We start from the raw sequence: 14,105 nt of genomic DNA on the forward strand, positions 1-14,105 counted from the left end.
TATATATATATATATATACAGCACACTACTGTATATTCTATTCATTGATGATTGTTTGAAAGTACATTATTTGTGTTCATTTGCCCGATATGTATATTTTGGTTATCTTGGTTGGTTTCGTTAATTGCTTAGTTAAATGTGAATGGATTCACTTCTACCTTTTATTTATTTATGCATTTATGTATTTATTTATTATGGGAGAGGACTTTACCCTGCTCGTTAACCTTTTAAAAAATATATTTTTTTGGCCTATTTTCGCATACCTGTTGTACATTTATTACACGTGAAAATAATACAAGACGGTTGAGAAAAATTTGTATTAAAAAAGAGAGAGAACATTACTTACTGAACTTAAGCAAATGCATGGACTAAACTTTGTGAATATGACCTTATTACAAAGCAACGATATGTGTGTGTGTGTGTGTGTGTGTGTGTATGTGTGTGTGTGTGTGCGCGTGCGTCTGTGGGTTTGTGACAACAGGAAAAGTATGTGTGAGTGAAACACAATCCAGCCACAATGATTCAAAGTCAGCCGTCGCCTCAGACACACGTTACGTGCATCTATACCCCGGTCGGTGTCTGGTCGGTGTCTGGTCGGTGTCTGGTCGGTGTCTGGTCGGTGTTGCTTCGCCCAGACAGGAGAAGCAGACATTCTGCACTTCTCATTCTGGGCTCTTCTCACCTGATCCGTCGTCATTTATCCTGCACCTACATTTTAATTACCCCCGAAAAAGGAGTGAAGGGGCCACGAGCAGCACCCTGACCTGAGTGGACGGGGGTTACACAGTTGGTGGTGAGCGGCGTCTGGGCGAGGACCTCGGCCGACCTGCTTCCTGTGTACAAAATGATGTTCCTTTTTTAGAAGGAGAGAGAGAGAGAGATAGGCGGAGAGAACGTGTGAAAGAAAGAGCGCGGAAGAGAAAAGATGAGAAGGCGGCCTGGTTTCACCCCCAGACGGGAGATATTTACAAACAAGAAATATTTGCGAAACAATATCTTAAAGACAATATTTAACTTTATCGCGATTTTCCAATAACCAAAGATCCCAGATATATCAGGTCTCATATCGTAAGATCGATATTATTACGTTATATCGCCCGGTCCTTTATACTTTATATCAGAAATGTATGGACAATAATGGTCATGATTGAGAGAGCGGGAGACAGAATGATGTCACTCATCTAACTTGACTCTACTTGTTGGTGTTGCAGACCCCCAGTGGGCGTCCTACACACTGGGCGTGTTCGTGTGCCAGAGCTGCTCGGGCCTCCACAGAAACATCCCCCAAATCAGCCGAGTCAAGTCTCTGCTGCTGGACTCCTGGAGCCCCGCGGAGGTCGAGGTGAGACCCCCAACCCCCCCACCCCCCCACCCTCCCCACGACGGGGCGGTGTGTCCGTCCAAAATTTCCAAATGCTGGTCCACCTTCTGTGCTCCACCCATACTCCCCCTGCTTCCCCCATCGCTCCGTTCCTCCGCCCAGTCTCTGTTTGGGAGGAAGAACAGAAGCAGTCATCCCACTTGAACTCCATCCAGCGTCCATACGGAGCCGTTAGCCAGTGGCTGGTAGCCAGTGGCGAGTGGCTAGTAGTCCACCGCTTATGCCAGTGGAGAAATTCAAGTCAAGTCAACATCAGAATGAGGGCTGTGAAAGCATTATGAGGTATACATAAATAAGTGTATAATAATAATGATAATAATAATAATAATAATAATAATAATAATAATAACAACAATAACTTGAATTCATTATTGCCTTTCAAGCAACCCAATGTCATTAAAAAGAAAATTCAATTTTTTTTTAAATAAAACACAAAATAAACGAACAGACATTCTGAATGATATCCCGCCAGTTAGTTAAGCAACAGTTTGGTCAATCAATGAACTCCCCGTCCAGTCAGTGTAGTTTCATGGTTCAGGGTTTGAAGCAGTTAAAATCGGACCTATTCAACCTTTGACGGCAGAAACACAGGACCAAGGCCAGGACCTTAAATACGGACACACATACAGCAGTGACAAAACTATTGGTACATTCAGACTCTCCCTCTCTCCCTCTTTCTCTCTCTCTCTCTCTGCAGTTCATGGCCTCCAGGGGGAACGCAGCTGCCAAGGCCAAATACGAACAGAAGGTTCCGCCGTTCTACTACAGACCCACACAGTCGGACTGCACGTGAGTCATTAGTCACGATAGTAAGTTATACGTGAAAATAAGTGGCGGTTTCCCCCAAATACTATGATTCGATCTGCTACACTGAAAGAAAAAACTGATTGAGAACCTATATATAGAACCTATATATGATTTTTGATATATTCTTTTATATTTATTTATTTTTATTGATTTGTGTTTATTTATGTTTTCATTTGTTTTTAAATAGATAAAATAATATATATTATTTTATATTTATATCCTTTACATTTAAATATTTTTTGAAGTTGACCCAATGACTTCAAATTCAAAGATAATCTGATGACTCATTTATTTCAGTGAATTTCTTGACAAGGCTTTAAACCAGGATCTGAAACGCTGTGGAGCAAGAACCTAACCCACTTCCTGTGATACTGCACCGACTCAATGTTCAGCGATATATACATATATATCTATATATGTATATATCTATAAATATGTATATATACTGTATATATAGATAGATACGTATATACCAATATAAACATATATATATATACAGTTTATTCATACAGTATATTCATACTGTTTAGAATATTTATTGTTAATATTTAAAATTGATCTATAACACCACTCCACCACAAAAAATCATTTCCACATTGAGATGAGCGTGAGGAACATCCAACATTTTCAGATTTGTGACGATTCAATAGTCTGTTCCTCGTCTGTAAACTGTTCCTCCAGACTGCTGCGGGAGCAGTGGATCCGAGCACGCTACGAGAGGAACGAGTTTGTGTGCGTCGAGCGGCAGGAGCCCTATTCCGCGGGTCGGTGCACGCAAACACACACACACACACACACACACACACACACACACACACAACCACGCACACGCTTACACACGTACGCACACGAACACACACACACACACACACACCCACCCACACACACGCACACACACACACACACACACGCATACATACAAACACACACTCAAACACACACATGCACACAAACACACACACATGCACACGCACACACACGCACACATACACACACACACACACACACACAGTGCATCCCTGGAATGCTGCTAACTATAAATGGATAATATTGTTTTTCCTCCTCCGAATGGTAGACACATGCATTGACTCAAGGATGGTGTGTGTGTGTGTGTGTGCGTATGTATGTGTGGGTGTGTGTGTGTATGTGTGTGTGTGCGTGTGTGTGTGTGTGTGTGTGTGTGTGTGTGCGCCTGCATACGTGTGTGTGTAATCACCGGGTGTCATAAGATTCCACTGCATACTGTATATTTATGACCGTATGTATATGTATGTGACAAATAATGTCTTGAACTTGAACTTGAACACACATGCACACACACACACACACACACACATGTGCATGCACACGCACACGCACACGCAGGGACACACACACACACCCACACGCGCACACACACACTGAGTCAATGCATGTGTCTGCTTTTCGGAGGAGGAAAAACAACATTATCCATTTATCGTAAGCAGCATTCCAGGGATGCACAGTCTGAGATGAGGACTGAGACAATGGACGCCCTCACCCAAGAATCCATGTCATCTCCTCTGTCTATTCTACTGATTTGATGTGATTTACTCATAATGCCGTTCGATGGTGCCACACTATTTAAAATCAGCTCTGTACGGGAATTTTGGACATTCAGTGCCGTTTCCCATGAAACCATTTGCCACCATCACTGGTGGCATGGTCCGTAGGCTGGGCTCACGCTAAATATAAGCAAGCTAATGCTAATGCAAATAAGTTAATGCTAATAAGCTAATGCTAACGCTGCGTTCCACTGAAGTCGGGACTCGGAAAAAACGGACCTCCTTGTTGGAGAAGTGCAGGAAAGGAACGTCATTTAAGTCTGAATTCCAAGTCGTAATGTCGGAGAAGATCGCTTGGGTCCGAATTGGCTACGACAACAGACCTGATGTCACAGAAACATGGAGGCACACACCGCTAACGGCTAACAAAGTTCCATTTGGATCGATTTTTATTTGAAAATGCCTCTAATTTTGGTTTTAAATGACTAAGTAGTTTTAAGACTTACTCGCTCCGGTGCAGATTCTTGTAGAATTCACATGTTTCGACCAACAACCAAACACATTAACTACAGGCCTTCATGTTTTCCTGAACAGAGGCAACGGAACATACTTAAGCTTGTTAGTGGGGACTCAGATTCTAATTACAGGACTGTAATTCAAATTACACAAATGAGTTTTCCTAGGTCCCGTGAACGCAGCATCACTTCCTGCTCCGGAGCCCTTTCAACCGTGTCAAGGTCTTCTCCCGTGAAACCAGAGACTAGTTCATCGACCGCGAATGACGTCGTTCTCTGGGACGGATAAAAAATAAGAAATGCCGAAATGCGTTTCCGTAACCCCGCCTTGGCAGCGGGGTGCCAAGCGCAGGTTTCCAGACCGTTCAAAATCAGATTTTCTTTAATTTGTCATGGAACAAAACCAGACACATTTTTTGAAAAGTTCTCATCTTGTAGGTTAACATTTCAGTGGAACCTCAACTGAGAGATTGACCTTTGAACCCTGACCAGAGGTCACCCTTGAAGCCCTATCTCTCAGTAACTAAAAGAGCTACTGAAATAAAGCGAGCTGTTTTGGACAGCTCTGGAAATGTACTTTTAGAGGGGTGGTAGTGTCAACAGGGGGTGCCACTTTAAATGGCCTAACATATAATTCAAGCTAGGCAATTTATTAGATTCCGTCAACGGAGGTATATTCCCCGGCCAAATTAACCCCCCGTAAAACATGCATGTCGTTTTTCACCCATACCTGATTTTCCTTTTTTGGTTTAATAATAATAGAACTACCTTACCCATGAGGCCATTGCATCAAGATGCATAACAAAATGACTGATAGTCTGTGTAGTTTATAGAGTTATGGTTTAGCTTTACGGTTTGAAAGGTTTATAAATAGTGCGCAATGTATATAATAATTTGTTTTTGCTGCTGTAGTAGCCACATATCTGTATGATATCCACCTTGTTTTAAGAAAAAAACGTGTTTTATTTGCGATGTCGTGGAGAAGTACTACAGTACCGACAGACCTACGGTAACAGCGATATCTCTGATTGGTGGAGCTCGCTGTTACCATGGAAATGTTTACCGCACTGGCTGATGGGTACACAGGCGCGCAGACGCTGACATTTATATCCAGTTCAATTGTATCTATGAATGAAATTCTCTCCGAGGGTATGACCCTATATCCCTATTCCCGCCCAACCTTGAATTTAATAGACCATTCAGTAGAGAAAAAGAGAAACCAGTGTCCCGCCTTTATTTCGTACTCGTGGGAATGAAATTTAAACCTCTAGAGTCGAAGAAAATCTAGAATGAATTTAAAATGAATTAAAATCTCGCTACGGACCCGGTTGGTCCTTCTCTCTCCCTCCCTCTCTCTCTCTCTCGCTCTCTCTCTCTCTGTCTCTGAATGGAGCATTGTGTGGAGCAGTTGTGTCCCTGCCATGGTAGAAGAATGGCTTCTTTTGTAGAAAAACCTTCAACTTCAACATAACTCGCCCGTGGGTAAACCACCAGCCCGAAAATATCTTACTTAAGACCAAATATGTTGATAGGATCCTAATGGAGGAGAAGGAAAATGCTTGGTGAAAAACAAAATGGCCGACTTTCCCCAAACCGTTGGGTGCCTCAGCCCCTCTCTCCCGGAACCGTCTGACTCATGCATAATGCAGAACGGCGGCTTGTTACTCAGAAAGTTGGCTGTTCCTCCAAAATGATGTCACAGCGAGAGAGAGAGAGAGAGAGAGAGAGAGAGAGCGAATAAATAGACAAGGGTAGCAAAATAACAAAACTGTTTCTAAGTTAATGTTACTCAGCAGCCTTAATCTGGTCATTTTATTTATTGTTTTTATTTATGCATTTTATTTTACTTATTGACATTGAGAATAAAGTTAGCAATATAGTTGAAAAAAAAATGGAATATCAAGGAACATTAATATTAATAATATAGTTCCTATAAAGATGTCAGAAATTATTGCACTTAGTTTGGATTTTGATTAAAATGAGCTGCAATGTAAAAAGTGCATTCATTCATTTAACCATTCATTATTCATTATTAGACATTTACATTCAGCCGCCCTTCACAAAGGTTAATGAAAAATATAATTTCCAGCTGTGGATGCAATTTTAAAGACATTTTTTGTTTCATAACTTTTTTGTCAAATTTTCATTTTTAATCTGCTTTAAATCCTTTGTGTGTTGTCCCCGTCGTAATGAATCATTTCTATGGTTAAAATGCTGCGGTGTCAACTCCTTCCATATTTCCCCGCAATGCACTGGGAACACTGCACCGTCCTCTGTGGGTCACAGCACGCAGCATCAACACTGCTTCACTGTTTGTCCTCACGTCCAGTGGGTGGAGGCCCGGGCGGAGGCAGGGGGTTCTGTCAGCTATTGGCCGTTGTATAGAAACAATCAATCTCACGGATTACCACTTTCAATTGAGCAAGAGTAGATTTTAAATTTTTCCGCATTGTTAATACTGTAGGGCCCCCGAGCTCAGTCTGGAGGTCTATTAATGCAGCGTTGATCTCGATTTCGGTGGCAGAGTGAGACACAGGTTCCCCGGTTAATTCAAAAGGATGAATTATTGATGTTGAGCAAGTTAAACTGTCAACCCCTGACTTGTTCACCAGGCTGTGAATTTACCATCACAATTTTCGGAGTAGTCATCGCAATTTTTCCATCGGGACAAATGGATCTATAATTATTGTAAAAAACAACATATCGATCGTTTGGATGTGAAGGAGCGCTCCACTCTGGTTTGCGAATCAGCGAGCCTTGAAAATGAATCAAAGATGAGATTTTTAATGCCGTCCTGTATCTTAATCCTGGCTTCCTGTTTCTCCTCTCTCTCTCTCTCTCTCTCTCTCTCCCTCTCTCCCGCTTCCGTCCATCCCTCCCTCACTCCCGGCGCTCCCTGCGTCCCTGGGATGTGGACCCCTGCGGCGGCCCTCCCGGCAGGCTACAGAGAGGGGTTTCTATGGAAACGGGGCCGAGACAACGGGCAGTACCTCAGCCGAAAATTTATTCTGTCCGAGCGGGAGGGCGCTCTGAAGTACTTCAACAAGCACGACGTGAGCGACATCGTTAAGCCTCCACCAAAATAATGTCTACACCTTAGAAACGTCCTTTATAGGGAAGAACCATGAAATGCTCGGCTTCCACTTGTAAATATTCAAACCTCATCTTGCCTCTCTTGTTTACCTGAAGTGACGTCACACCGGCAATAACCTACGTTCTCTACCGTGAATTCAACTAATTCAACCGAGATCTTTCTGTTATGATGTCTCACATGGATGAAGAACCTTAATGTGTAATCTAGAATGAAAAAGATTGAAAACTTGTTTGATTTGTAAATCTACGTTCCCCAAAAATATACATTCACAAATTTTTGAGAAACTTCAGAGCTTGGCTTTGAAGGGAACATCGTGACGCATGAAGTTGAACCGTTAATAATTTTGTCGGGGACCACCTGGAACCTCTATCAGGACCCCTCGGTGGAACCCCAGACCCCATGTTGAGAACCCCTGCGTGACCCTCTCTCTCTTCCCCCTCAGGCCAGGGAGCCCAAAGCGGTGATGAAGGTCCATTCCCTGAACGCCACCTTCCAGCCGACCAAGGTGGGGAACGCCCACGGGCTGCAGATCACCTTCCTGAAGGACAACAGCACCAGAAACATCTTTATCTACCACGAGGACGGCAAGGTGAGAACTGCAACCCTCTGCTGGGGGAGCAGATGGAAGGATGCATTGTGGAGTGCAGAGCTCCCCCGGGTGGCCGTTACCGGCAACTACGGTAAGGGATATGGCTACGGAATAAGTATATAGATAGATAGATAGATAGATAGATAGATAGATAGATAGATAGATAGATAGATAGATAGATAGATAGATAGATAGATAGATAGATAGATAGATAGATAGATAGATAGATAGATAGATAGATAGATAGATAGATAGATAGATAGATAGATAGATAGATAGATAGATAGATAGATGGATAGATAGATAGATAGATAGATAGATAGATAGATAGATTATACCAATAATAATCAATATTTTAACAAAAACATTGAAAACTAAATAAATATGAGTATAATATGTACAAATAAAAAATAGAATAAAATGGCAATATAAATTAAATCTAAAAATGAACAATAAATGTCAGTATCAACAATGGACATTCTGGAGTAGGAAATGGAAATAGGTTTGCATATATATATATATATATATATATATATATATATATATATAGCATATACTGTATATATATCAGGGGGAACGCAGGGGGTACGTCTTCCTCAATATTTAGAACACGTTCATTCGTCCCCCCCAATAAAAACATGAAAGTACATGATTAAAGATTGATGCAGAAAGGTACAAACTGGTGCATAAAAATTCACCCCCAGCGTCACTTAATGCCCCCCTCCCCATGTTTGAACAAAACCTATGCCACTGTAGACAGATAGATAGATAGATAGATAGATAGATAGACAGATGGATAGATGGATAGATAGATAGATAGATAGATAGATAGATAGATAGATAGATAGATAGATAGATAGATAGATAGATAGATAGACAGATGGATAGATGGATAGATAGATAGATAGATAGATAGATAGATAGATAGATAGATAGATAGATAGATAGATAGATATACAGATAGATAGATGGATAGATAGATAGATAGATAGATAGATAGACAGATGGATAGATGGATAGATAGATAGATAGATAGACAGATAGATAGATGGATAGATAGATAGACAGATAGATAGATAGATAGATAGATAGATAGATAGATAGATAGACAGATGGATAGATGGATAGATAGATAGATAGATAGACAGATAGATAGATGGATAGATAGATAGACAGATAGATAGATAGATAGATAGATAGATAGATAGATAGATAGATAGATAGATAGATAGATAGATAGATAGATAGATCGATCGATCGATCGATAGATGGATGGATGGATGGATAGATAGATAGATAGATAGATAGATAGATAGATAGATAGATAGATAGATAGATAGATAGATAGATAGATGGATAGATAGATAGATAGATAGATAGATAGATAGATAGATAGATAGATAGATAGATAGATAGATAGATAGATAGATAGATAGATGGATAGATAGATAGATAGATAGATAGATAGATAGACAGATAGATAGATAGATAGATAGATAGATAGATAGATAGATTTTATGTACATATACTTTCTAATTTAGGTAATTTGCTGTTTTTGGAAATTTGGTGGTTTGGTTTTATGTGCTATTTGAGATAATTGGATCATAATTGCCCCTCTTTTTTTTCTAAATCCCCCCAAAAAATACAATCCAGAGCGAGTTTCAAGTTACATCTGTAACTAGCAGCAGCAGAGCCTCATGGCCAAGAATACAAGTTGTCTATTAATGAGTGTAAAATGTGTTGTGGAGTTTATTAGTTTGTGAGTCTCAACGTGCTCCCGTGGTCTCAAGGAAATGGTGGACTGGTTCAACGCCATCAGAGCGGCCAGGTTCCACTACCTGCAGGTGGCCTTCCCCGGAGCCTGCAACGCCGACGTGAGTCACGGGATCAAGAGCTGATTCTACTGTATTGACTGGATGATATTAAACATTTATGATATTGCCAAACAACGTGCCTGACCGCGCCCTGGTCCCGGACGGGTCAAGTGATGGAGTCTTTTCCTACTTTTTGTCCAGTTGGTTCCAAAACTCACCAGGAACTACGTTAAGGAGGGCTTCATGGAGAAGACGGGACCCAAGGTGAAGTTACAAAGTGCTCCTGCAATTCAAAACATTACTATTACTGTAACGTATTTAGTGTGAGATATTTTGAATTATTCTGCCTCAACACTGTAGAGTGTTTTCTTTACCATTTCCACTCTCCCATAGCACACAGAGGGATTTAAGAAGCGATGGTTCACTTTGGACGACAGAAGACTCATGTACTTCAAAGACCCACTGGTAATAAAACGGCATCTTGAAAACGCTGTGTGTGTATGTGTGCGTGCGTGCATGCGTGCGTGCGTATGTGCATGTGTGTGAGTGTGCGGGTGTGTGTGTGAACAGAAATTTTTGGACCAATGCAAGATGATTGTATTCGGGATGATGCATGCTGCAACTAGATTTTGTGTAGAACTGCTGTGTACACCAGGGGCTCCTAGACAATCATCTGCCCCCTAAGGGCCCTTGAAGGAATTGCAGGTGGCCAGCACATTTTCATTTTATTTTATTCTTTAAATACTTTTAAATATATATATATATATATATATATATATATATATATATATATATATATATATATATAAAATATAATAAATATAATAAAAAATATATAATATAATAAATAAAAAATTAAAAATATATAAAATATAATATTAGATATATATGTGATTTTATAAATACATTTTTTCACAAAATATATTTATAAAATATAATATATTATATATATATTTTATAAATATATTGTTTTCACAAAATATATATGGTCAATCACACTTATGTTGGGTAATTTTATTTTTGTTGTGCATTTTGCACCTTTTGCCAGCTATATATATATATATATATACATTTAAATGAAACCTTTTTATTATTTTTATTTATACATACATTTTCTGAATTGTATATTATACATTTTTCTACAGAAAAGAACAGCTTGAACTTCATCTTTTTTCATAATTTGTGACAGGGGACATTTAAAATTAATCTAAAATAAAATCATCAGCCAGAGCTAAGCTTGCCAGGCGGACCTTGCCATAAAAAAAACATTTGGGAACCCCTGGCATGCTTTATAAAGTTCTAATATCATGAATCACTGTAATATGGTGAAAGAATAATGAAAGTGTTTCTCCGCCAGGATGCCTACGCCCGGGGGGAGGTGTTCGTCGGCAGCAAGAGGAACAGCTACTCCGTCCTCCCCGGCCTCCCTGCATCCACTCAGGGCCTCCACTGGACCTTTGGAATCACCATAGTTACGCCCGACAGGAAGTTCCTGTTCGCCTGCGAGAGCGAGGAGGAGCAGCATGACTGGATGGCCGCCTTCCAGACGGTGATCAACAGGCCCATGCTGCCCCAGGAGTACGCAGGTGAAACGCTTCGCCGTACAACCCCAGATTGTTGTTATGATTATTTCCCATGGCTCTGCGGAATACTCGACTGTGATTGGTCAATCAGCGGTCAGTTGTTTCTGAATGAAGGTCGCTGATCTGTTAATAACGACCACTTCTCCGTCTGGTTTCACCTCCCTCGCGTCGCTCCGCCGCCACGCTTACACTAGCTAGTGGCGCCATCTTGTGACACCACATAGAAACTAAAATAGAAGACCTAAAGACACAAACGTAGATATCAAAATCCCTAGTGTCTCATTCACCGTGAGTAATTTCAGGTTTAATGTAAATGTCCAGTTTCACATTAATTACAGTAAATAGTTTGATCATATGTAGGACTATTTTTTAGGGTGAATAGATTGTTATGTTGTTGTGGACTATTGTTCTTAGTGAAAGCTTGTAAACTAGACATACTAGTCATAAAATGATTTCAAATCAATATTCCGTCTCAATGGATTCCTTAATTTAGTAAGTAGCTGTGAAAAAAGCGCGATAATGAGCAGCCAGCCGGTCGTTATCGCAAAATAGTCCCCTTGAGATTGATTAAAAAAACCCTTTTGCGATAATGACCAGCTGGCTGGACTTGTTCCCCTATGTATTTGTTTCCACAAAATATAGATCATATTTGTCTGTATTTGTTTTTTTCCACTGAATCTTTCCACTTTTTCTCTGCAGTGGAGGCTCGTTTTAAGCACAAGCCCTAGAAATAATGTCTTTGCGCCGGTGGAGCCGCACAGGAACTGAAGGGGTACGACCTGGAGGAAGAGGAGGAAGAGGGGGAGAGCGATGAAGGGCACAGGAGCAACAGATCTAATGGCGTTTTTCCACTACAGGTTCTTTATTCAGTTCAACTAAAGCTGACCACAAGATCGTGTCGTTCGACACCTGGTTCGGGTCCAATTAGAACTAAGCTACAGGGGCGGAGCCTAAATATGATCGAATTCCTGATCGGTCCCCTCACTCACTGAGTGAAAATCACTTCACTTTACTTCGCGTTTTCTTTTCGGGCTCTCTCATGAATTAAATGCTTGTCGGATAACGGTGTGGACTAACGTTAACTCACCCAAGATAAAAAGAAAGAAAATAATATGTAAGAAAATATATGCGTGAAAAACAACCACGCAACGGACAAACGGCCAGACTAAAAATGCTGCGAAAAACCGCACAAAATCCAAATCCTAATAGGATGTGTACACTGATTAATGAACTTATTTATAGTTGTTTTAATGATGTCTAGCATTTTACAGTATAAACGTCGGCCAAATGTAAATAAGGTGCCTTTTATTTTGTATAATTTACAGAATGACAATGATTGACCTCTATTTATAATTGACCTCTGTCAAGTTTGTGTTTAAAGTGATTTGGAAGATTTGTATTATATTGACTGTATGTTCCTCACCTCAAACGTTTAACCGGATTTTCTTTTTGTTTTCGCACACCATTTACTTCTATTGTGTTTTTCGCATTTGAGTTTCAAAAAATATGGTCAAAACTCTTTTTTCCCATTTTTTAAAATGTATATGTTTTTGTTTTTTTTGTATTTTACAGAATGTTTCTGTTACATTTCGCTCAGAAAAACTTTCCTTTGACATTTTTTTTAAAGGTTGATATGTCTACACACAACAGGACGGCACAAACAATATTTATATACAACTATTACATAGATTATAAATAATAGAAAACATTACATTTAATAAAATAAACAGAGCAAAAAGGATGGATGAGGTAATAATAATAGATAAAAATATACAAAAAACGACGAATAAACAAAAATGACATTGAAAGTTACACACAATTCAATCGGTCCAAACAATACTATTGATAATCAGAAATTAATCCTATTCAATAAAGGCAGAAACGTAAACCAATATTCATTGTCCAAAAAACGGAACAATATCCCATTATTTAATAATAATAATTGACGGTATACCCTCTACCACAGAGTCTGTTTTTGATATACTTGTATGGGACATTTCCACCTGCTTCCTAATTTAGTCAGAAATGTGTTTGAGACCTGAGATGTATTTATAACGAGGCAAAGGAACACACCAAGTCATTGTTCTGCAGTACTTTGTAAGTGTATGTGTAAAGTGTCATGATGCTGTTTATCCGGCAGGGGGAGACAAAAGAAAGGATTTTAAAGCAACTTCATACAACGTTCATTCTACCATTACAGTATAACAACAAAAAATGTATCCTTGATTATCTGTGAAGATTAAAGAGGAAAATCTATAAAAGTATGAAGTGAACACATAAATCCGAACATATAAGTTACTCCAAGCCATATAACTATTCTCTTTATTGGAGTTAAACCTGAAATGCACAATGAAAAGTTGTTTAAAACAAGAAATAGAAATAAACACCTGCATGTCAGTTTTTTAGAGACAAATAAATTATGTATGAAGCACATGGTGAAATATTCATATTTTTGTCGCTCTGAAGAAACAAGGAATATAAACAAATGATACCGAACGACAATAAACAAAAAATACTTGACAATAATATGACAAAATACTGCTAACGTTCAATGGGAAATATATAAGAAATAAGTTAAGACGCAATACTTAATATACCGTTCAAAATGAATAAATATATAACAAAAAAAAATGAAAAAAGTAAAGCTACCACCTTACACAAAATAAAACAATATGTATTTTATAGGGCGCAGGTTAATTGACATTTAAACTAGCTTCAAAACACTTCAATAAATTGGATATGTTATTGAAAATTACGCCCAAAATTAAAATGAATAGGTATATACATATTACATGACAA

General features: G+C 39.3%; 1 protein-coding gene across 1 annotated transcript; it reads left to right on the top strand.

Annotated features, from left to right (window-relative positions):
• The first annotated feature begins 2,078 nt into the window (after window positions 1-2,078).
• On the top strand, window positions 2,079-12,067 carry LOC307236496 (arf-GAP with dual PH domain-containing protein 1). Its single transcript, XM_080008938.1, has 9 exons — window positions 2,079-2,170; window positions 2,870-2,952; window positions 7,167-7,279; window positions 7,763-7,909; window positions 9,700-9,783; window positions 9,925-9,987; window positions 10,117-10,188; window positions 11,081-11,309; window positions 12,006-12,067. Exons 1-9 carry the CDS (start codon window positions 2,082-2,084, stop codon window positions 12,032-12,034), a joined length of 909 nt encoding a protein of 302 aa, XP_079865064.1. The 5' UTR covers window positions 2,079-2,081; the 3' UTR covers window positions 12,035-12,067.
• The last annotated feature ends 2,038 nt before the right edge of the window (window positions 12,068-14,105 follow it).

The sequence above is a fragment of the Zeus faber genome (genome assembly GCF_960531495.2).
Source record: "Zeus faber genome assembly, chromosome: 11".
Taxonomy (NCBI): Eukaryota; Metazoa; Chordata; class Actinopteri; order Zeiformes; family Zeidae; genus Zeus; species Zeus faber.